General features: G+C 26.8%; 1 protein-coding gene across 4 annotated transcripts in view; it reads right to left on the minus strand.

Annotated features, from left to right (window-relative positions):
- LOC100210367 (high affinity cAMP-specific and IBMX-insensitive 3',5'-cyclic phosphodiesterase 8B) overlaps window positions 1-26,406 on the minus strand; it is a 75,621-nt gene that overhangs the window by 11,682 nt on the left and 37,533 nt on the right. For 2 of the 4 annotated variants that reach the window (XM_065816264.1, XM_065816266.1), the window contains exons 13-24: window positions 26,247-26,295; window positions 23,713-23,771; window positions 22,420-22,491; window positions 22,114-22,215; window positions 21,971-22,010; window positions 18,912-19,041; window positions 15,093-15,186; window positions 14,590-14,694; window positions 3,581-3,711; window positions 2,196-2,282; window positions 1,865-2,012; window positions 1,620-1,790 (exon numbers count right to left, since the gene is read on the minus strand). In XM_065816264.1, the coding sequence (XP_065672336.1) occupies window positions 1,620-1,790; window positions 1,865-2,012; window positions 2,196-2,282; window positions 3,581-3,711; window positions 14,590-14,694; window positions 15,093-15,186; window positions 18,912-19,041; window positions 21,971-22,010; window positions 22,114-22,215; window positions 22,420-22,491; window positions 23,713-23,771; window positions 26,247-26,295 (1,188 nt within the window). The remainder of the gene's footprint in view (window positions 1-1,619; window positions 1,791-1,864; window positions 2,013-2,195; window positions 2,283-3,580; window positions 3,712-14,589; window positions 14,695-15,092; window positions 15,187-18,911; window positions 19,042-21,970; window positions 22,011-22,113; window positions 22,216-22,419; window positions 22,492-23,712; window positions 23,772-26,246; window positions 26,296-26,406) is intronic. The other 2 variants (XM_065816265.1, XM_065816267.1) reach the window with 1 other exon arrangement.

Here is a 26,406-nt window from a genome sequence, read left to right on the forward strand (position 1 = left end):
GACACTACACAACAAGGACTTCAGAACATTTTAATTCAGATAAGGCCTCCCATATTTACAAACATCATATCAATACACAACTAAAATCATACACATTATTACTATAACAATATAACTTTTCAATTATTTTACTTTTTATTTACTAATTTTATTACTAATTACTTCACACCTTTTTTATAATCTTTTGTAAAATTTCATGGTAATGATTTATCTTATAAAATGTAACTTTGGTAACTATTGGAAAAAACTATTGAAATTTTAATGTAGCCAAAAGAATTGTTTATATACTGAGAAATTGTAACTAATTTTTCATACCTGATGATGCCAATTGATATTGATGAATGTTGTCAAAAAGCTTTAAAAAAATTGTAATTCATTTGTAAAATTATATATATATATATATATATATATATATATATATATATATATATATATATATTTATATATATATATATATATATTTATATATATATATATATATATATATATATATATATATATATATATATATATATATATATATATATATATATATATATATATATGGGGAATTTTGTGGCGGTCATAACATTTGACACTCTTTAAACTATTAAAAATGAACCAAAAATGGAAATGACTTGAAACTTTCTAGATTTGTGAAATATTATCATGTAATTTAGTATGTAAAAGTAACAGCAATCTTCATCTTTTTTCGAAAATTATCCTCTACCTAGCAAGACGGTCATAAAGCTTACTTTTTACCATTTCTGAACAAAACAACTTTGTCAGACTTAATGCAGCGAACAACATGGTAAAAATAAAAATCATTTTGTGTGTGTATTTAGCACATATTGATATTATTATATGCTGATTTTCATAGTTTTTACTTGAAGTTTTACACGCATTTTGTTGTTGTTGTTGTTGTTGTGACGGTTGTAAACTACGGTCATAACGAAAAATCCAATGCTTAAAAACAACAAATAAAATAAAGTGATTAATGACTAAGGAAAAAAAAGTATAAATGATTATTAACAACCAAGTATACTATGTTAAAAAATGGACTATAACAATATCAAAGTTCTTAATCCTTAATTTCAAGCTTATCACTTAATATTTCTGATATCAAAAAGATCTATTTATAAAACTAAATAAAAACCTTACAGTAGATATTTCCATGATGTAAATATAGATTACATGTTATGCAACAATTTGAAAGAGGTAATGTAAGGTAAATTTGTAATGTATAAAGATAAGAAAAACAGTAAAAAAAAAGAAAAATTTTTTTTTTATTATTATTTTGAAATATTAAAAAGGATAACATTCAGTTTCCATGAAAGTAAAGTAAAATTAAACTATTAAGCAACATTTACAACACATTTTATATTATTAAATTAATATATATATATATCTTATATAATTTTATATCTTGTATATATCTTATTTTTTCAATATCTTGTATTATATCATATTTTTATTATACATCTTATTTTTGTTATATACTTTATATAATATTGATTTAATAAGAGCACCTTTTAAATGTTACAAGAGTAGTTAGTAAATGAAAATGATAAAAAAAGTATTTTATTAATTGAATTTTACCAAGTAAAACTATATTAACATGTATAAATAATAATAAATACCTGTCTGAAATATTCTTCAGCTATCCTATAAGCCCACTCACGACAAAGTTCTAATGGACGAGCAGGGTTTGCAATGTCTGCGCATTTGATTATCATTCTACGAACAACCCCTCGATTTTCGGGTGATTGTAAATTTATAGATGACACCGATTCTGGAGTACCTCTACCATTCTAAAAAAATTTACCTATAAAATTTTTGATTTCCCAGGTGAATTTTAAAATTAGAAAGTGTATATCATACATACTGTTGATAAGTTGTCATGGTCATAAACAGGAGTTGCATGACGTTTATTGAAACTATTATCAAATTTTGCAAGATGCTCAAAATGCTGTTTCATTTCAGTTGCCATAATCATATCTATGATTGACTGGCGTAAAAGTTTAAACTCATCTCTGCAATAAAAAATTTTTGTAAAAATAAATTACAACGTAATAATGTAATAGCTAGGTTACATGCTTTCAAAGAAAGATGCTATAAAGAATTTACAATTTATTTTGCAATAATGACTGTATCTTGCTGAAATTTCTAACTATAATCTGAAAATTTATGATATAACTTTGAATTTAAAAACTTACTGTTTAAGATTCTGAAATATATTTGATTTGGAATCTCTTGAAGTAAGTTTGAATGCCATAGCAGCATGGTGACTTTCCAAAATGGCACTATTAATGTAGCGAAAAAATATTGGAAAAATATAATTAAAAGTTAAAATTAAAAAAATACTAAAATAAAAATGGTAATAGGTCTAAAAAGTATGAAGAAAAAAATCTGAGACAGCTCAACAGGATTAATCATTTATCATTTATTTGTATATAAAAAAAAATTCAATAACTACGATTTCTTTATCATAGTAAGAATTTCGGAAAACATCAAGGAATATTCTCCTCCATCAAAGTTTTAATGTTTCTCTTTGTTCTTTTATATTCCAGAACTGGCACGATTTTTTTATTTTGCATGAATTTTTTTTTTCTTTCTTCATGAATTTGATTTTTTTACCTTCTATCATGCACTAGAAGAAGTTTAAACCAAGAATGTTGCTTGTAGCAATCACTTTTACTTCTATTCACTTATTTGTTCAGGGCGTAAGCAAATAAACAAATTTGTGTAAGCTCTACACTTTTATTATTATTTTTTTAATAATATTTTATTTACTTTATTAAATAGTCTAAAAATTTCAGGTATAGTTATTGATGGAAAAATTTCAGGTATAGTTACTGATGGAAAAATTTCAGGTATAATTATTGGGATTAATTCAGGTATAATTATTGGGATTTTTTACGTTAATTTTGTATAATAAACAAATAATTTTTGTTCAACAGATAATATTTAAAAAATCAAACCACTCTATATGTTGTACAGTGAAAAATTAGATTTCCTTTCTGCTAGATCATGTGCAAACAACATCATGGTATATTATGTGAAGAAAGTATAAATATTTTATATAACAATATAGAATTTTAACAATGAGAATCGTGCAGTAAAAGTATTTCACTTTAAGGTGACCCTTCAAGGTGACTCTTATATATGATAATAATTTATGACATTTTTAATAGCAGCCAAAATCTGCCTATTTTAAAATGGAAAAATTTTGAATATGGTTTAATTATTAAAGTATTAATTATAATACGATATAAATAATATTATTAATTATAATATAAATAATATTATTAATTACTTTGAATAATCCGGTCAAGTAAATACTGCTGAACATAAATTAGTATTTTATAATATAATGCTTGTTTATTATTTTATACTTAAAATGCTTTTAATTATATTCAGTATATTATCTTATATTGTATATTTTTAATGGTAAAGTTAGTACAAAGTGAGTAAAGATTATCTTTTACTTGTGGGAAATTAAAATTAAGGGATAAAAGATGGACAAATGAATATGACTAAAAAAAATTTAAACTTTCATAACCTTCTAGAAAGTTATGAAATAATAATCATAACGACTTACATATCATTATAAAGAATAGCAAGCTCACTGCCAGCATTACATAAAAACGAATTTGTGAACCCAGGGTGATCAACATCGTGAACCACAGCAGCTATCAGAGCTGCAACTTGGTCAGATCGATCAAGTGTATTCTATATAAAAAAATATTTTATTATTAAAACAAACTATATGATAGCAATATAAAGTTTGTTTATGTAGTATATATAAATTTGGTGTAAAGTTATTACAAATTGCACATCAAAGTATTAAGCCTTCAGGGCTAGAGTATACAATATAGCTCAACTTGAAGTATTGAGACAAAAAAAAAAATAATCAAAAATTGTTATTTTTGTTTTCTAATTTTTAAAATTTTATAATTGTTATTTTTAATTTCTTTTTAACTTTTTTTAGAAACAGTTACAACAGCTGTAACTACTTAAAAAAATGATCAAGTAATAAAAGAAGAGAACCAACTTTTTTTTTTTTACTTTATGTATATATACATTTTATCAATTTTCTAATATATACATTTTTCATTTACAAGTGCTATCACCTCAAAATATATTTACTCCATTAATTAAAAATATTTGGAATATATTATAGACTATAAACTTTATTTAAATTGATCTGGTCTTTTCTACCAATTCTACCAATCATATACAAATCATATACCAATCATATAAACATTCTACCAATCATATACTCACTGTATTTCTTATTAATCAGATTATTTAGGAATTGTTAGATTTCAAAGCTATATTTTATATTCTGACTATCAAACACATGTGCTATTGCTTATTGTTTGGACTGTTAATACTAAACATTTGCATTTTGTTTTCTCCTACTTCACAATAATTTTTCCTAATAACACATAACACATCTAACCTTTACCATGTGTACTTTCTATAACTTGTTTATTTTGGTTTCGGACTTCTTTGTTTTAAATAATCTTTTGTCTTTCATTAAAGGATTACAATGTTTTTAATTTTTTTTTTATATAATATTTACAATTGTATTTGTTATGGTCTCTTGACTGTGTTTTTTTTAATCTATAATAAGTTATTCAATTTTAAAATAATTTCAGGTTTTGCAAGTTTTTTATTTGGTTACACTTTGATTGGTTAGCATTATTCAAATTAGATAATTATGACAGCATGAGAGTTTATTAAAGACTTAATATTAATTTGTTTACACATTCTAATTAACCTTATTTAGTTATATATTTACATTATATATTTAGTTGTTACTTGTTTCATATTGTTCATATGACTTTTAATAATATATTTTGCATTATTTTTTACTTTTTCTTTTTTTGTATTATTTCTTCAAAAATATTGTTGCTATACAAATTTTTTCTAGTGAAATTCTCTTTACAACAGTATAAAACAGGTATAAATCATGGGGTAAAGCATGACACGACATTCATGATAAATTTAGACATCAAAAAAGATGACACTTATCTGATATGATAAACTAGTTATCAACCTTTTGCTAGGAATAATAACTGGAATTCTGAAATGTTTACAGTCTCTTACTTTACAAATTACATTTATAAAAAATAATTTTTTCTTTTCTTTTCTTATGCTTTTATTTTTGGTTTAATGTTTGCAATAAACATAGGTTTAATTTTTGCAACAGAATGTTTCTACTTTAAAAACTATTGTCAAGAAACAAAAACAAAAAAATTTACTTTTCAAAATGTTTACAGTTTAAATAAAATTTTGTTCCTCACTTGCACTATGTTCTAAATCTAATATTGTTACTGTAGCTAGATATACGTTTAACTTTCAGGAATGACTCTTGCTAAGCCACTGGGTATTAGGAGGTCCCAAAAAAAAAAATGTTTGGGATTTGGCCTGTGAAAAAGAAAATACCCATATGCCATGGTTCATCTAGTTGACAATTGCAAGATGTGTATTTTGAAAATTTGGATATAGCAACTTTTTCCGTATTTTTATTACTTTCGCTTTTGTAATAATTGTTATGAAAAAAGCATTGTTGTTAAAATCATACAGAAAGATTTATTAGATAAGCTTAAGAATGTTTATAAATTTAACATGGAATGTTCAAAAACAAAAATAAAGGAAGGTGCAAGGAGAAAATACATTTGCTCTATTAGTCCTAGAAGAACTGTTTACCTTCTTAATTTTCCTATAACAAATTGCCAACAAACAAACTGCCTATCTATTTTTAAACTCTGAAAAAAGCTACAGATTCAGGCCGTAAAAATTTAACATTGCATGTCCACAAAAATGTCTTGGATTTGAACTTGCGTGTTTGAAGGAGTTTGTGTTAATCATTTTGGGATCAATTGTGTTGTTGCCAAAATTATTTCTGTATGGATCTAAGCAGGTTTTGGATATTATATTCAGAAGGGAGCTCAAGTAAAGTAATTAATCTTTTAAATAATGAATACTTTTTCAGTTCGTACTTGTTTTTTGTTAACTGTAATTGTTACCGATAAAATAATTTTTTATTATTTACTTAGGGACAAATTAAAAAAGTTCATTAAGAAATACACTAAAATGCTAAAGATGAAATCACTTGAGTTTAAAGATAAAACAAAACATAACATTCTGGTAGAAGAATTTGAATTTGACAAAAAACTGATGATGAATTTGACAAAAAACTTATGAAGAAAAAAAAAGGTAATTGTGAACTACTAAAAATAATTTTTATTTATAATCAAGTATTTATTTTATTTCTAGAACAACTTTATTATTAATAGAGGCATCTTAACTCAACAACAAATTTAAATAAAAAATTTATTTATTAAACACTTTTAGATTAAAGAAAATGACTAAAATAATCATAGAGCTTACTCCTAATGAGCTTATTGAAGCAACATCAGTTGTGGCAGCAAGATATAATATTGGAATACGACCTCAGACCGCAATTATGCCTGCCATTCTTTCTAAATCTAATGTTAATTTTAAAGAAATAAACACCTCTAGGTCTTCTGTTCACAGAAAACGGTTTCAGATAATTCAGTCAACAGGAGGTCTTCTAAAAAAGCAAATAATTGATTTACTAAAAGGTTAATGACTAGTTCTACATTTTGAAACTAGTTAAAGAAATTTTAGAAGATCTTCAAATATCTGTTGTTTATGACAAATTGACTGTGAGTGTTAGTTCTCCAGATTGCAAGATATATTGGTTGGGATCGTCCGATTAAAAAATGGTACCGGAGCATGCCAGGCAAATGAACTTACGAGTGTGTTAATCAACTGTTTGCTTGCTGCTGCGATACAACCAGTAGTAACACAGGGAAATATGCCTGAGCAATTCGATTGCTGAGTGTAAAACTTAACCTCCCTTTAATATGGTTGTTATGCAGGCATCATATATATGAGCTGCATATGTCTTACATCATGGAAAAGTTCACAGAAAAGACAAAAGGTCCCCATAGAGCTTTATATTTAAAGTTTAAAAAAAAAGTGGAACGAACTTCTGTTTGTACAGAAGTGAACGCTTAATAATATTGCAAAAATGAGTTGGGATAACCTAGAAGTTGATTCAGTGTTGTACACTCTTGCAAAAGGTGCCCTTACTTTCTGTTCAAAAGCTCTGCTCAAAAATACTTTTGCAGGTGATTATAGAAAACTTTCCCAGCTTGTCATTTTATATCTTGGTGGAAATGTTACTAATTTCAAATTCCATCAATCTGGCGCTTGTCATGAGGCACGTTTTATGGCAGACGGATTTTACCTCCTTACATTGGAAATTACATAAAATGTTGTTAAAGGTACAGAAGAGAAGTTTTAATACCGCCATTCTTTATGCACCATGGTTTTTAAAAAGCTCTCAGTCTTCAAAAGCACCCAAGAATGACCTTGCTGCTTTCGGGGCAAGTCTTAAAATACAAGAGCAATACAATGACCAGCGAGGACAGTTTTTAACAAAGAGTATAAAACGATACTTTTGGTACTTAACTCCTCAGCTTGTTGTGTTAGCAATTGGAGATCGTGAAGTTGAAGATAATGAATAAATAAAAATGATTAATAACCTACTTAAATTTTCTATGCCTATTTTCCATATTGGTTATCCTCAAATTATTCCAGTTCTTGATTCCAAAACAACACTATCTATTCTGATTGGTCCAGAGTCTTGGTATCTTTTGGAAATTATTGGAATTTCAAAAAGCGAAGTTGAACAATGGGTTTACGGTGGAGTAAAATCTTGGGATAATACCAAAAGTTTTCGTAAGTTATGTTTATTTGTTAAACATCTCTCTATTACTAACAACTGCACAGAACGAAACATCAAGCTTATACAAAACTTTGTACAGGCATCAACAAATGATGATCAAAAGCAAAATAAAATGCTTGTTGCAAAAGATCATAGAAAAAAGTTACAAGCCAAAATGCCAGAAGATTAACTCACAAAACCTTTACTTTATAACTGTTTTCCTATGCATTTAATTTAATAAAAAAAAGTTCTTAACATTGTGATTAATTTTTCTCACTGTAATGGTTATTCTGCAAAATAAATTTGTAAGTTGGGGTTTTTTATATTTATTGAAGGGAAATTGTCTCAGTAATATGCGCGCGAAACTGTAAAAAAAGTATAAATCTCTCTAAATTTATGATTACACATCTAGCAAAGTTGCTAACTTTGGATCAAAACTTTTGATATATTCTATCTTTATAGACTAAATCACATACTTTGGAGGGTATAGTGTCTTGATTTCCAAATTTTCATCATTTTTTGGGACACCTTACTGGGTATAACGGATGTCGCTGCAATTAAATGTATAATTATTGAACGTTAAAATTTTTCCTATTTTTTTTTTAATTTTAATTGCAAAAATATTTGAATGAGAGAATTTTAGAAGACTTTTTTTTTCAAAAGAATTTTTTTGTTCAAATAGATTTCTTTTTAAAAAAATTCTTTAAAACAACTTGAGTATTTATAAAAAATGTTTAATCTTGATATCGCTTTACATAAAATTTAAATACAAAAAAATGGCATTGCGTTTTTCATATTCTATTTGACATTTCTTGTTAAAATAATTTTTAGTTAGAAGCGTATATTATGTGTTAACAACATATAGGATATAATAGAAACATTTATATGGCTAACTTTTGTGAGTCTTCGAGTATATTATGAGGTAAATTAATATAGTTAATAAGTTGATATTTGAGTAACTGTAAGTTACTGATTGTTTTGATTTAGTTTATAAGTAAATTTAGTGTGATGTACTTTATCCATTCAGTAAATCAAAGAAAATATAACTTTAAAAGGTTCAGGGTCTTTAAAGCAAAAAACGTGGAAGCAAAAAAGTTTCTGCTTTCTATTAGCATAGCTTAACTATTAGAAAAAAACTTTAGAGAAACAAATTTAATATATATATTTAAATATACTTAAAGTAGTAAAATTAATAATATAAAATGGTTGATAAAATTATAATTTAAATTATTAACAATAAGTTAATGTGGTGAAACGTTTTAAAAACAAAAATAAAAATCCAGCTGTTAAAAAAAAAGAATTAAAGAAAAAATTTACTTTAATGTCTTTTCCCTTTTAAACTTTGCGCTTTAACGCAAGCTTCCACGCAGAGATTTAAAGCAATTTAAATTCAAAAGTGCTTAATGTCGAATGTAAATCTCCAGGCAAAAGAGTAAAATGATCATGCACAAAATGATCTATTCAAAAGATAAATTTAGCGCGACATACCTTGTGTAAACCCTAATATAAAACTTAATAAAAATGCTATTTTAGAAAAAAATTAATAAGCAACCAAAAAAAAAAAAAAAAAAAACCAATTGCGAAATTATTTTTTTAAAGAAAAAACTAATCGCAATTGGCCTTTAAATTATCAACAATAAGTGTATTTACATTAATTTTTTATCTTGAATATTTTTTCAAAATAAGCCTTTATCTGTAGTATATTATATGCAATAATTATATTAATCTTTGTTTTCATACTTTGTTTTCATAATAAATATGATTGACAAAGCTACTCAAAATTTTTTGAATTCTTCTGATTTGTTTTGCTATGTTTGTGGATTTTTTATATTGATGTTGACAAATGGAAAATTTTTTATACTGATGTTGACAAATGGAAAAGCAATTGCGATACGCTTAATTCGAGCCCTGATAATACAATAAATGTTTTCATAAATTTAAATTCTTAAAAGGTTCCAAAGTGCCAAGACAAGATCTGTTTATATCATAAATAAAGCTTAGAAAATAAATTTAGAGTTTTTTAAACTTAAAAAAACAAATTGTTTATCAAGGTTGTTAATCAACTATTTTTTGTTAAGATATCAACTCATTTTTGTTTTTATTGAAGGAATGTTCCAGTTTTTGATTTTTTATTTCAAAAAAAATCTGGTCTGATTAAAATGTTAAAATTTTGACATCAATAAAAATAAATATTGTTGTTAAAGTTAAATTATATTTTCATGCTTGAGTTTTCCTTTCCTTATATTAAGTATAAAAAAACTTATCTTGTTTTTTTTTTTTGAAAGAACTCCAATGATAAAATGCAAACTTGCCATTATTAACAGAATTTTTTTTTACTTTTTACTATTTTTTTAAAAAAAACTAGTGAAACTGAGTTTCACTAGTTTTTTATGAAATGCAGCAAAAAGGTTTTTTACAACCACAAATTAAAAAAAGAAACCCTTAAACTCAAGCATAAATTAAATCCTTGGAAAAAGTTTAATAAACTCTAAACTTAATTTTTAAGCTTTATCGAAGATATGAAAACAACTTGTCTCAGCACTTGGGGATCCCTTTAAGTACCACATAAGAAATAATGAAAGAAATAAGGCAGAACAGTTTTAATATGCGTTATATTATGCTTTTAAGTAATATCTTTATCCAGGGTTCCCACTATTAAAACTGAGGCTAAAAGTAAGGATTTTAAGGAGATTTAAGGAGATTTTGTTGCAAATAACAATTTCCAGAAGAAAAAGTAAGGAGAATTTAGGAGAAAGAAACCTATACTTCTATTATATATATATATATATATATATATATATATATATATATAATATATATATATATATATATATATATATATATATATATATATATATATATATATATATATTGCAAACTATCAAATAATTATATATTTATTCTTTATTAATAAGTATAATCCATTCACTTTAATAAAATTTCCTAGATAATAATAATAATTAAAAAAAAAAAGTAAGAAGATATTAAGGAGAGCAGTCAAATTTTAACATTTTAAAAGGTTATTTAAGGACTTTTAAGGAGGTTGTTTTTTTTAACGATATTTAAGGTTTTTAAAGAGGAGTGGGAACCCTGTTATATCTGTTCCAAACATCCTTCACTTTGCAAAATGTATGTCTAATCAAATAAAATAATTTTTTGATTCAGTGATGTTTTTAAACTTGCTTACTAAAATTTAAACAAAATTTTGAATTTCTTTAAAAAAACTTTTTATTAATTATAAATAATTTCATTATGCAAAGAAAAAAAAAAATAATTGCAAAAATAATGCTAAATTTAAATAATAATTTTAATTTTTAATTTCTTTTGTTACTGCAATACTGCATTTTGAAGTCATATTCATTTTTTCATTAACTTTTTAGTAATTAGTTGGAAAGTTGACTATTTGTGTTAGAGATTAGGAAAAGCAAAAGTTGTGGGCCTTAACACCTGTAGAGTCACTGACACTAGAGTCAAGCCGTTCATTGTGATAAGCATTTAAGTCACCAACAATAATGATATTGGCAGACTTTAATAGTTATAAGTTTATGTTTTAAGGAAATTTAAAAAGTGACTAAAGTAGCAAAAACTATAAAACAAAAAAATACTATTGTCATCACCAAGTTCTCTAAATCTATCATTCACTAATATTTGTGGTCCTCGAAGTAACTTTTCTGTTGAGTCTTATCTCTTGCAAAGTTCATCAGACCAACTAAATCTTTGTGAGACTAATTTGAGTTCAGCTGTCTCATCTTGTGATCTTAGTGTTGATGGTTATCTTCCTTTAATTCATAAAGACTACAATAAATGGGCATTTACATTCGTAAGAATTCACCCATTTGTTAGTAAACTAGGTTTAAATCCAAAGACTATTATTTTATGTGCTTTTGTTTAGCACCACTTCACTCTATCACCTTTCTCTCTATACTATATTGCTCTACATCATCTCAAGACTGCACTTTTTTTGATGTTATTTCTGATCAAATATGCCGAGCCCTTTCTCTTTATCCTTTAGCCAATATTGTTGTTGTTGGTGACTTTATTGCTCATCACAATGAACGGCATGATTCTAGTGTTAATGACTCTACAGGTGTTAAGGCTCACAACTTTTGCTTTTCTCAATCTCTAACACAAATAGTCAACTTTCCAACTAGCTTTCAGATAATTCCAAACATTTACCGTCTCTACTCGACTTATGTCTTATTTCTAATCTTAGTCAGTGCTCAGTTTCTCCACATTCACCCTTAAGTTCTTCTGATCCTGGATTAATCTCTCTTAAACTAATATCTCTTTCTTCTTCATCATCAGAATCCCAATATCATTGTACCTATTACAACTACCTTAAAGGTGCCTAGGACTCTTTTTGTGAAATGTTGTTTGTTTTTTTAAAAAAAAAAAAGAAGTTATAAAATGGTTTAAAAGAACACAAATTAAGTTTCTTAGCTATAAGCTAATATATAGTAAATGATTTACAACATTTTAAGAACAATTTAGAACTAAATTTATCAACCTAACTATCAGTAAAGATATTTTGATTACAACATGCATTTCAATATATTGATTAGAACATGCATTTCAATATATTGATTACAACATGCATTTCAATATATTGATTACAACATGCATTTCAATACATTGATTACAACATGCATTTCAATATATTTATTACAAACAGTATTTCAATATATTGATTACAATGTGCATTTCAATATATTGATTACAACATGCATTTCAATATATTGATTATAACCTGCATTTTAATATATTGATTAAAGAATGAATTTCAATATATTGATTACAACATGCATTTTAATATATTGATTTCAGAATGCATTTCAATATATTGATTACAACATGCATTTTAATATATTGATTTCAGAATGCATTTCAAAATATTGATTACAACATGCATTTCAGTATACTGATTACAGCATGCATTTTAATATATTGACTACAACATGCATTTCAATGTATTAGTATTTTAGTATGTATATAGTAAACAACACAACCTTATTTTTATATATTTCTATTTATTTATGTATATAATCAACTTTATTATTCATTTATTATGCATTAATTTATATATATGGTCGATTTATTTTGGTCATTAAGGCTTTTATATAAATGGTCATTATTTCTATAATATGATCAATACAGGCAAAATACTTGATAAAATCTAGTTCTAAAAACTTGATTGGATTGAAAAATACTATTTAATAGGAAAATATTATAGAAAATAGTTTGAATGCTTTTGATATACTTTTTTTTGTCTAAATTTTGATTTATTTATTAATAGTATGCCAGTTTAAGCCATCAAATATGTCAAAATTGGCGCTCAAAACAAGGGAAAATAGCACACGCTGATAATGAAAGAGTAATCAAAAAATATACATAAAGTATGCAACAGAAAAGGTAAATTCATGTTTATAGATTAAAGATAGCTTGAGTCAACTTTACTTGAACAAAAAGTATTTTAAAATATAATATAAAAACAGATTTATAGAGGTACTCCTCTATATAAATTTATTTATGTTCCTTCCTCTGACAAATCATGTAACCGATATTTTTGTTTGATGAAATCTTTGTGAGGGAAAAAGACCTTTCAAGTTGCTTCAATTTAAAATAACCCATTTTGAAAAACACATATCAATACAAAATTTACTAATATAATATATAATAAACTAGTTTTAAATGTTTTAAAATTTACAGTTACAATTCATGGAGTTTTTTTATTCTGAATCTGCTGTTAATGTTTTTATGAGATATTGTAAAAACAATAAAAATATTCTGCTTATGTTGGTCAATAATGAATAAAATATTATTCAAATACCTATGTAATTACTCAATTACTCCAGCCAATAATTAAAAAATAGAAACCTTCATGCTAACTTTCTCTTTAAATTCACTTCTATTTCTATAAATTAATATCACTTTTCTCAGTTAGTCTGGTAATATTAATCTTCAACTAATATAATAATTATAAAATCTTTGTTATCAATAAAATGCCAAACTAAAACTTTTTTTTTTTTTACATATTATTAAAGAGAACAAAAATCTGTCTAATGAAAAAAAATCGCATGAAAAAAATGTGTTTTCTATCAAAAATAAATGAAACTTTTTGAGTGTTGACCAAAATTAGACTAACTTACTCTATGAAGGTTAACTTTATTTAAATTTTGATAATTTAAAATTTTTTTTTAATTGAAATAGAAAAAATACAATGCAATTTGAGTTTTTATTATAACTAATTTAAAATTTGATTAAATCTTCCTTTAAATAATTCTTTTAGTATTTATGCATTGTTAAAAGAGATACATCTGCTCAGTTGTTACCTTGGGTGGAGTGTCAATCTTTTATCTACTCATATTAGACTGGTTTCATATTAATTAATTTTGTTATCTATGCAGACACTAGCAGATTTCTTGTGGTTTTAAGCTTACAATCTAGCTTACAAAATAATTTGTGGCCATTTTACCAACTTTGAAAAAAATGATTTGTGTATTTGAGAGATTCTGAATTCAAGTTCAATTAGTAGACAAAGTTTACTTGATAGATTTTGAAAATTAATTTTAAGCAAGTCTATTTAATGTTGGAAACCAATATGCTAATTTTACCCTCAAAATTTAATTCACTAATTTTATCTGTACCAACGCATAATTTACATTTAAGTTTCTGAAAAATAAAATATTTTTTGCATAACAATTAACATAATTTACATAATAATAACTTGAATAAAACTGAAAAAACTTAAAACTTTACACAAAAACTGTAAATGATTATATGATAATGACAAGTAGCAACCAAATTTTTAAATGTATTGTATAAATCCTTAACAAACAACAAACCTTAACACCATCTTTTAATAAGAATATTGAAGTTGCATGTAGTACATCTGCAGCATGCGTTGAGTTATGATACGTATTATGAATATGATAATTAGCTTCAACTAACTACAAGTAGAAAGAACTTCAAATAATCAATTACAAATAATAGGGATTAACTAGTGATGTATTTGAGTATCATTTGTATTTGTCTAGAATTAACACAAATACTAGACAAATGTAAATTTCAATTTATTTTATACTAATAATTATTTTCAAAAGAGAAAAAAGACTGAATATAAAAGGCTGCATAAATAAATATTCCTCTCCCTACTGAACTTTACTTATTGAGTTGTTCAGCATCTGCAAAAGAAATTCTAATTTCTTTTAAGAAAATGAGAAAGAATAAAGATTTTTTTATGAAATAAAAAGAGCACTATTTAAGGGTGAACACCACATCATAATTTCTTCAAATTATAAGTAAAAAGAAGTTAAATTTTCATTAAACTTGATATCAAAAAATTTACCTGGAGCCAATTTCTAACTATTGAATCTGAAACAGACAGATATTCCCCAACATCAAAACGATTAAAAATAGCTTGTCCTAAGTAGTAGAGAGGCCTAAGAAGAAACAATTTTAGCAATATATAACACTGCCACAAACCCAAAAATTTTAATCTACTCGAACAAAAAACTATATAATCATTTTTAAATTTTTTTAGAACTATTTACTTTAAATAAAATATTACCTAAATTTAAAAAAAATTTAAAAACTTGAATATAAAATATTGCATAATCATAACTATTCAACAAACTTATTACATGATCAAGATTTTTATTTAATAAATTAATTGTACGATCATAATTTTTATTTAATTTTTTTTTTAAATCTGATTCACTCCCAACAAGGCTGCAAGTAACCACTATCAAGTTGGGAGTTACTAGAAAAAAAGAATAACAGAGTTATTAGTTATTAGTTATCTAGTTAAAAAGTTGACAGAAGACTTAAAAAATTGAAGGTTGTATGAACCAGGAAAACATGAAGATGGAAGAGAGTTCTAAAGTGTTGAAGTGCGGGGAAAAAATTTAGACAGATCAAAGTTTTAGGAGCATGCAGGGACAAATACAAAAAAAAGATTTTGGAAGAATGGAACTAGAGATGATAGCTCCTTTAAGCAGCGACCATGATAAGATTAGTAGAAAAGAGAAAGTGATGCAACTTTACGACGAGAGGAAAGAGGCTTAAGCTTAGCAGATGGAACGGGTCCAACTACATTTAAAACACATTTTTGACCTTGTCTAGAAGAGAAAGAGCATCATTAGATGAACCAGCCCAAATATGACAGCAGTACTCAATACAGGGACAAATAAGAGATTTGTAGAGGTAGAGAATGGAATCAGGAGAGAGAAAATGACGAGCACGATAAAAAGAAGCAAACTTAGAGGATGTTAATTAAGCAATCGATTGTATATATGGTTTCAATGAAAGGTCAGTAGTAAAGGATAATCCTAGAAAACGTAAAAAAGAAAACTCAGAGAGAGGGTTGCCATTCATTAATATAGGAACTTTGACAGTATTGCGATAGTCGTTTGCAGTAAATAACTAAGTTTTGTTGGAGTTAACATTTACAAGCCACTGTGAGCCTCAATCTGTTACAGAAGTGAGATCAGATTTAAAATCAGCTGCCTTTTCTAAGCGTTTGGAAAGAAAAGACTTTTTGTCAAGACAGGAGCATAAAGTTGAGTCATCAGCAAAAAGAGCTACTTTAGATGCAAGGTTGTTGGGACGATCATAAATGTAGATAAAAAATCAAACAGGACCAAGATAAAACCTTGAGGTACCCCAGAAGTAACTGGAAATAAAGAAGAGCATTGGCCTTTGAGAATGACTTCATTAAAGCGGCTAGAAAGAAATGATTTAATAATCTCAAAAACTTTCCAACAAGCTTAGGGAGAAGACCAGTATGCCAAACTTTGTCGAAAGCCTTAGATATGTCAAGAGCAGTAACCCTAGCCTTTCCGCCTCCAACTAATGTATGATAAAATCTTTTAGTCACAGCAGTTAGCAAGTCAGCCGTATAGGAAGAGAATCGTAAAAACTGTATTGATTGTCTGGCAATAAGATATTTGATTCAAGATGGGATGTGAGAATATTGTTTATCAAAGACTCAAAGATCTTGCTATTAACAGAAAGAAGAATGATCAGACTATAATTGGAGGGGTCAGAATGTTCACCGGAGTTTTTGAAAATTGGAACAACATATACCATTTTCCAGCAGGCAGGAAAACAAGACTCAGTTAAGCAATTATTAAATAGTTTAGAGAGAATTGAAGAGAGTTCTGGAGAACAATTTTGTAAGACTTAGGCAGGAGTGTTGTCCGGACCACAAGGTGTAGAAGAGTTTAATCGAGATATGACTTTAGCAACGGAAACTGGAGTGATTTGAATGTCTAACAATGGGTTAAGCTGTTTGATTGGAATGGAAGGAAGAGAATAGCCATAAGATTTGAGAGTCAAAATAGAAGAAAAGTTTTTTGCAAACAGTTCTGCCTTATCCTTGGGAGAGGTAATAAGATCAGTCCCATGAATGAGAGATGGAATGTTAGGCCTAACTTTGTTAATGACGCTGTTGAAGATTTTGCAAAAGTCTCAAGAGCCTAACTTCTGAGAAAAGATACGAGATTTAGTGAACTGAGAAAAATGGAGCTTAGCATCTGACAGCACCTTTTCACATTGATTTTGAGCAATAATGAACAGCTGTTTGTTCTCAAGAAAGTTGTTTTTTTTTAAAAAGAAGAAAAAGTGATTACGATTAGATAAAGCAGCTGCACAAGAGGGTGAAAATCTTGGAGTAGAATGAGACTTGACTTGGAACCCACAAGAAGGAATAAAAGTTTCCATTCATGTCTGAATCCAGGAGGTAGGTAGGAGGCGCATTTTTCAGCTGAGAGAAAAAAAGACCAATTAGCCCAAGGACTGTCATGAAGAAAATCACATAAGGAATCGCAGTCAGCTTTAGGGTAATAGTAAGTAGTGTAATGATAGGGTGAGTCCGAAAAGGAAGTACAATATGAAAGATTTAAAGAGATCATTGGATGGTCAGAACCACCTAAAGGAGAAAAAGGAGTACACAAGCTAGGATCAGAGACCAGACATAAATCAAGGAGTGAAAGTAAAGGATTAGGGTTGTCAGGAAATTGAGTCACAAAGTTAACTATCTGAATAAGAGATTCAGAAATGCAGTTCAAAGAGAACTTGACTCTTTGATAGATAGAGCACGGCCTAAAAAAGCAGGGAGCTATACAATTTTCTTAGTCCTGTTTATTAACATTAAGTCATAATATAGGGCTCCTCATGTAACCTTGACAATGCACACCAAAAGTATTAACAGGGACACCATCTATGCTCAACATAGCACTGATTTTTGCAGCTGTTAATGGAACCAGCCTCTCTGAGAGCTACCACAGAGTTCGGAAACCTTACTACCAGCCAGCCTCAGAACCATTAAACTGAGTTTTAGAGCTGTACCCTCATTAGGAGATAACAGGAAGAGTTGCATAGCCACTATCAACGAGGCACAAGCAAAAACCGAATAGACGAATGCGGTAGTGGTGTAGTGGTAGAGCACTTGCTTCATAAGCGAGAGGTTCAGAGTTCAATTCCCACCATGCCCCTGGTAGTACCGCGCTCAACTTCTCTGCGCTGCGGCCTTGTTTGTCAAGGTTCGTGTTTCGGAGTTATAGAGTTGAGAGAGGGTTATAACCACAAGTAGCCTCCTCATCTATAGTGGCCTTCTCGGCCTTGGGGAGGTGAATTATATTTAAAAAAAAACCTTGAAAAACCTAATAAGTATCAAATCTGCTTAAGCAGTTAAAAAATAGACACTGCGTTTCTTTGCAAGATAGAACAATGCTGGTAAAAAAAAAAAATTAAATATCATTAAGAAGGTTTAATCATATTTTTAAGCAAAGTCAATCAAGCAGAACCTTTTAGTTTGAAAAAGAAATATTTGGCAATCAAATAAACTAAGAACAGGCTTTGAAAAAAATTATGAAACCTTTTTATTCAAAATAGAAATCCTAATCCTGCCCTTTAAATCTACCCTTTGTCTTATTACTACACTAGAATTTTAAAAACACCTGATAATCTAAATAAATCTGGAAATGATTTTATTATTTTCATTACATTAAATTATGACCTTCAGATTAATTTATGACACAATGCTAATATAAGATAATATAAACAACATACATAATATATACATAAATTAATAAACATTAATAAAGCTAACCTTATAAAAAGGTTGAAAAGTTACAAAAATGTATTGTTTCACCTAAAGTATTACCTATTATTGCTAACTTTTTCTAATTTAATTACATCATAGTCCCATTGATCTTCACCCTGTAGAGCTGCTTGAATGTCTGGAGAGGCTTGCATGACTTGCAGAACTTTATGGCTATTCAACAGATTGCTACCTATTTTGCATAATATGATGAACACATGAAAATATTTGCAATAAAATTAACAAAATCAACATAGTAAAATTGTCTCTTTTTTTCCCTCTTCTTCAGGTTACTATGGAAATACATTGTGAAAGTGCATTTGTTTGTAAAAAATAGTAAGCAATATGATGCAAACACACAAATATCCATAACACTAAACATAGTGTCTATCAAGTAAAAATTTTACTCACATAACTACAGTTAAAGCTGTCTATCAAGTAAAAATTTTACTCACATAACTACAGTTAAAGCTGTCTATCAAGTAAAAATTTTACTCACATAACTACAGTTAAAGTTGTCTATCAAGTAAAAAATTTACTCACATAACTACAGTTAAAGTTGTCTATCAAGTAAAAATTTTACTCACATAACTAAACTTAAAGTTGTCTATCAAGTATACATTTTAACAAAAATTTTAATGAGTAATTGGAATCAGAAAATTGTATTTTGCTATATAAATAACTTGCTTTTAATTACTACTGATAAAAATTATTTTTATCAATTATTTATGATATCAATATAAGTATGCATGATATTCATAAGAATTAATCTGTTAATGACATCGTATAGAAATTATTAACATAATATGTGCAAAGTATTATAAAACTAAACTTAGACATCAAGCTCATTCAAATTACTCATTATATAAATTATAAGACATATTGTAAAGTACTCACTATATAAATTATAAAACATAGTGTAAAGTACATATTGCATCATTTTGCCTTGAATTTTTTTCTTCATTTAAATTTTTTTACTTTTTTAATTGACATTAAAAAAAAATACAATTTTAAATTTTTGACTTTTTTTGCAAATTTTTTTTGCAAAGTTTATTTGGATTTCAAAATGAAATGTAATAAAAACACTTTTCATATTTGATCTCTGAAGACACCAATTTAAGATGGCCTTTTACATACTGAATATGATGAGCTAACAATGACTCTTCAAGGGTAACTTTAGCTTAAAGTTGGAAATTCTGAAAAAGTTGTATTCTGACAATATGTGGTAACAAATGCAAAGGTATGTCATGTTTAATTTAAGCCACCCTCTCTTTAATTTATGCCACCCTCTTATTAATTCTGGCATTTCTGATATATTTGAGAATTTCCAAATGAGTTCTTTAAATTCAAAATCAAATTTATGTTCTAACCAAGAAATTGACTTTCTATAAAAATTATATTTGGAGTATTGAACATCTTTAATTTTTTGTTTGCGTGGTTTGTAATGTTAAAAAAACTAATTCTTTTTCTTGAGCACCATAACAAAGAAAAAGCCCAAATTTAGCTATGCGTATTCAGATTCTTACAGAAACATACAGAATTTAATAAAGTCACATTCAAATATCTTTCTACGCATTAAGAAATATCATTTTTTTTTAATATTTCACATTAAACTATAAAAACGTGTTTAATATTCTTTGGCTTAATATATAATAAATGGAAGTTTGTAAGTTTGAAAAATAAAAGTTCAATATTATTAACTGAGCAGTATGGTGGGATAAAAAGCAACAATTTTCAAAAAATTGCATTTTAATACCTCTAATGTATTTTTTTATAAAAAAAATAATACTAGAAATAAAAAAAATTTGATTAACTCTTTGAGGTCTTTAAACAAAATTTTTTTTGCCTATCAGGTCCAAATTTTTTATTTTTACTTATTGTTATTAAATAAAAAATTTAAATTCAAAAAGCTCTTGTGAAAGGGGAAAACTAGTATATAATCTGTCAGTAAATAAGTGACAACCTCTACCTTAGGCAGCCTCTAAAAACTCATCACACAAATGCAACATGATTCGACTTGTAAACTGCATTATAGGTCTTGCCAAACCTGTTTCACTATCAGCTAAGACAAAACACGAATGCCCCACTTTGTGAGTTTTTGTTGATTGTACATGCGAAATGCAACTCTACCTTTGAATCCAATAGTATTTTCATTAATTGCAATGTTACGAGATGGGACAAAATTTCTAGAACTGGAACTTTTCATTTCTGATACAACATGATGCAATTTTCTTGCATGTCTATTCAATTCATTAGATGGATTTGATGGTGGGGACACGTGCAGCATCCAATGTATCTGGAGAAACCGAGTTCTAGAGAAAACTGCTGAAAAAAATGGCACATAGTTCAGCCAATCACAAGAAAAATAATGTTTTTTACTTTTTTTTTTATTCAGAGCCATATTCAAAATAATACCAATGTAAGCATGAATTTCTTCAAGTGTTACATCTTTGCATTAATGCTAAATAGAATGAGATTCCAAATCGTTATTTTCATTTTTTGACTTGGCATAATGATTAGTTTCGGTTACAATATTTGCAAGTAACTCACCAGTAAAAAATAACTTGAAAAAATCTAGTTCACGTGTCATGTTTATTGAATGATGTTCAATATCTTACTCTGACTTTAATATCTCTGAGACTTCAGTCTCAGATTCACTAAAAGTGTATTCATTGTCAATTTCAGTACTTGTTTCATCCAACACCTTCAATACTTCTTTAGTTGTATAACATTTCTCGCCATTTGTAAATAAATTTTTATTAAAACTTTTTTTAGAGTATCAGTAAAGTTAGACGATTAAAAAATGTTACTGAAAATTACAAAGTTGAAAACACACTATAATATTACCAATTAAACCTAGTAAATTCCCAAGTTAGCTGAAATAGATAATTTTTTCTGCATAAACAAAAACATAGTAGATGTCCCATGGCACAGGATATTGGACTGCAACAACAGTTTCATAATGTCCCATCACGCGAGACATTGGACCTCAAAGAGTTAAAAAATAATTTTTTAGTTGCCCCCAAGACCCTTAAACATTTTAATGTTACATAATATTTTGAAAATTAAAGTTCTTCATAAGTAGGTCAATAAAATAAAAAGCTTGTGAAAATAAATTATACCTTTGACTGGATTCTCCGCAGAATGTCTTCGTTCACGAAACTAGAGTGAATTAAACAAATCTATAACTTAAACTGCAGTTTAATTAAGGACTTGAATTTTAAAAAATAAAATTTATAAATGTCAATTGTTTTTCAGGACCCACATTCCACATAAGACCTTCCACTAAATCTGTTCCAAATCCAGTCCTGCCTTCCACTTGTTCAATTGTAGTTGGCGTGTAAAGCTCAGTGGTTCTTAAAATTTCCTAAAGTAAGTTTTAAACCTTAAAAACTGTTAACAAACTTTAAAAAACCTTAAAAGAACTTTCAGATGTAAAAATATATATTTTAAAAAATCTTCAAAAATTAGTATTAAAAAAAAAATGAACAATCTTTGAACAACTCAAAGAATTATAAATATCTGAATATAAAAACTTATCCTCAGTTGGTTTACCATTAATCTTACTTACAATAACTTGTTCTAGTACTTGAACTACATTAGATGGACTATTTTCTTGGACAGCATTTAACATGTTAATTACCTGTTAAAAATATTTAACATTAAATATATAATCCTTACTTATTAAAACAAATCAATACTCAGAAATCATTTAAATTTTAACAAAGTGTGTGTGTGTGTGTGTGTATATATATATATATATATATATATATATATATATATATATATATATATATATATATATATATATATATATATATATATATATATATATATATATAGATATATATATATATATATATATATATATATATATATATATATATATATATATATATATATATATATATATATATATATATAGATATATATAGATATATATATATCTTAATTTCTTTATCATAATCAATTATAAAGTAATAGGGGTAGGCAACTGAAACAGTGTGCTGAATAGTATCAAATACCTGACTATATTCCTAAAATCATGTTCTTTGGGTGCATCTCAACCCCCCCCCCAATAAGTTGTGGCATGTGTGTGCAAAGAGGGACACTATACCCTTGACTTCCTTATACCATACATCCTTTTATGTTGACTAACTAGGATCTTTAGTCAGAAAACAAACTTTTGTATTTGTTATCTGGCAATTTATGGACATTGATGATACGGCATGGTTTATTTATTTATTTTTTTAAAGTTGTTAATTTAAAAATATTTAGTTATTAACAAGTACTTGTCAATTGTGATAAATTAGAAAAACGAAATACATACTTTTAAATTGAACCCTTCCCTCCCATACGCTTTCGTAAGCTATTTGAAGACCCCCATCCCTATGAGCGTACATACTTTATGGACAACCCCTAAAGCATACATTTGCCAACTTTTTTTGCCGACCTAAATCCATATGGATTTAGGTCGGATAGGAAGAATGAAAAAAATTTGCTGCCCCTAACCCAAAGTCTCAATTGATTTAGAAGCAACTCCCTATTATATTCTTTCTATATCAGTCAAAATATGTACTGAAGCCCTCACAGCTCTTTAAACCAGGATGACATCAGATTGATGATCTATATGTGTTTTGATTGTTATGTGTGTGCCTGTGTGCACATACATTTATATGCACATTCACATACATGTATACTTATAAAAAAAATCATTTTAAAAGACAAATGATATTAAAAATTTTTTATTTTAAATACTATAGTTTCACTTTACTCTTTAAATTAAATATTTAAATTAAAAAGAAGATAAATATAACACATAAATAAACACTTTAAAAACTGTAAAAAATAAATCAATTGTTACCTTTGTTATAGGAGCTTCTGCCTTAGTAGAAACAGAGTTCATGATTGAGGTTTGAAGAGCTAATACAATAAACAACACTTTTCACTTTTTATGTTGAAAAATTTTACTATATTTATACTATTGAAAAAACAAACTATTTGAACAATAATAACAAAAAAATTTTAAATTATCACACAAAACAGATCATCATCATCATCATCATCATCATCATCATCATCATCATCATCATCATCATCATCATCATCATCATCATCATCATCATCATCATCATCATCATCATCATCATCATCATCATCATCATCATCATCATCATCATCATCATCATCATCATGATCATGATCATCATCATGATCATGATCATCATCATCATCATGATCATCATGATCATGATCATCATCATGATCATCATCATGATCATGATCATGATCATGATCATCATCATTATCATCACCACCATCATTTCAAACTATTTCTTATGTAACTAAATAACTGCAATTGTGTTTTGGGATGATATTAGTTAATACAAATATTTGTATTTAAAAACAGCAACAGTGACATTACAAACTTACTTTTTTAAATTCAACTGTCAAATTTTAATTACTATATTTTACACCAATGATGCAAATAACAAAAATCTGGAGAAAATTTTAAATAAAATATATACTATGATATTTATTAATATAAAATATATAGACAAAGGATTCCTCTTCACTAATGGCTCAGAATAAGGGAGGTGAAAATAATTTTGAAAAATCTGAATAAAACCAAAATGAATTAAATGCATAAAATGGAATCAAACAAATTTCCTGTGTATAACCATTATCAAAAATTCAAATGAATAAAGTAAATTTTGTTCAACTGTGTTGTAAATCCATAGTTATACTATGGATTTACAACACAGTAATTCCATGATACTTTACTTCAAAACTATAAAAAATCAACAGCATAAGGTTACATTTGGTGACATAAATACAAGACATTGTGTAAGTACATAAAAATCTATCAGAGTTAACAGTCTAGTGTTGACATTTTTTGTTGTCAATAGAGATGATGCTTAAAATGCTTTTATTAGGACATCAATACGAGATATTATGAATATTTTGAGACATCAATACAAGATAGCGTAGAAGAACATAAAATGTAGTATTCTATTAAGATTAACAGCATAGGGTTACATTTTATGATGTCAATACAGAATGGTGTGGAAGTAATGAAGTTCTAGAAACCAACAAACCTGAGATATACATATGGATATGACATTGAAAAATATTTTAACATCAGTTTCTAATTGTTATAAGAATTTTTTAAAGTATGTGTTCAATTATTCACACTTTCATTAATTGAAACCAATTTTTTTGTTCATTAGATTTGTTTTATCAAATCACTTTTTTTTTTAGAAGTTCTCATTAAGTGGAATATTTAATAAGTGGAATCATTTTTTGGTCTAATGAATTATATTTAGTTGCATAAGTAAAACTTTTTTTGAAAACTTAAAGAATGTTTTTAAAATCTTAAAGAATGTTCAAACTATGTTGGTGTGTATGAAAATTCTTCGCATTGGCATTGTTGTGATTTCTGAAGAGTTTAATACAAAAATAATTTGTAAAGGTTATTCTTTTATTTTTCTCATTTTTCATTTTTTATTTTTCATAACTGACCTGTTTACATGAAAACCAATTAAATGGAATATTAAATGAGTAGAACTTTGATTAGAGTTTCATTTAGCAAGTGCACACTGTAACATGTTTTTAATAAACATAAACCATTTATATTTAAATAAATTACTTAGTAACTCTCTGGTAAAGTATTCAATTAACTTTCTCTAATATGATAAATTTATAACATATACTATAATACAATAAATAAAAATATCTAAAAATTTTTTAATTTAAATTTGAATTTGAAATGGTATAAAGATTAGAAATATGATATAATTAGAAATAAAAATATAAAGATTTAAAATATGCTGGTTAAACATAGCAGACAGTAATTAATAACTTTCACAGCAAATTAAAAACCTAGAACTGTTGCAACTTCTATTCCTATTGTGGGTGTGCAAAATGTAGATTCAAAACCAAGAACTGTTGTAACTACTGACTTATTCCTATTGTGGGTGTGCAAACATAGATTCAAAATTAATAGGAAAAAATACTTTGGTACATTTTGTGCATGTGCATCCATTTGTGTAAATCGAAATTAAAAACTTTTGAGCAGCCATTAAATTAAAATACAAACTTTTGAGCATTATCAACAAGTATAAAACAAATTTTTCTGGTATTTTACTATTTTGAGGAGAAAGCATTTTTTTGCGCCATACTGTTAATGGCATTGTAAATAATACTTTGTCGCTTTTTACTTGGTATCAAGGTTGGTATTCAACTATGTTTTATGGTTGGAAATACTTTTATTATAAAAATTTAATTTTTTATGACCATGTATTTTACTATTAAAAATTAAAAAAAAAATCTCAAATTTGTTGCAAATAAAAAAAACCACATCAAAATAAAGATAAAATAATATAAAAACATTCGTACGTGTTTGAAGTGAATTGTTTCTTTTCTCATGAACCTTATCAAAATTAACCTGTATACAAAAATATCACTATTTTAGAGTGTTTCAAAATGAAAATGTTAGAAAATAAAATCTAAAAATCATACATAAAATGGCACATAAAACATATATTTTACATTTGCT

Source organism: Hydra vulgaris, chromosome 13 (genome assembly GCF_038396675.1).
Source record: "Hydra vulgaris chromosome 13, alternate assembly HydraT2T_AEP".
In the NCBI taxonomy this organism is placed as follows: domain Eukaryota; kingdom Metazoa; phylum Cnidaria; class Hydrozoa; order Anthoathecata; family Hydridae; genus Hydra; species Hydra vulgaris.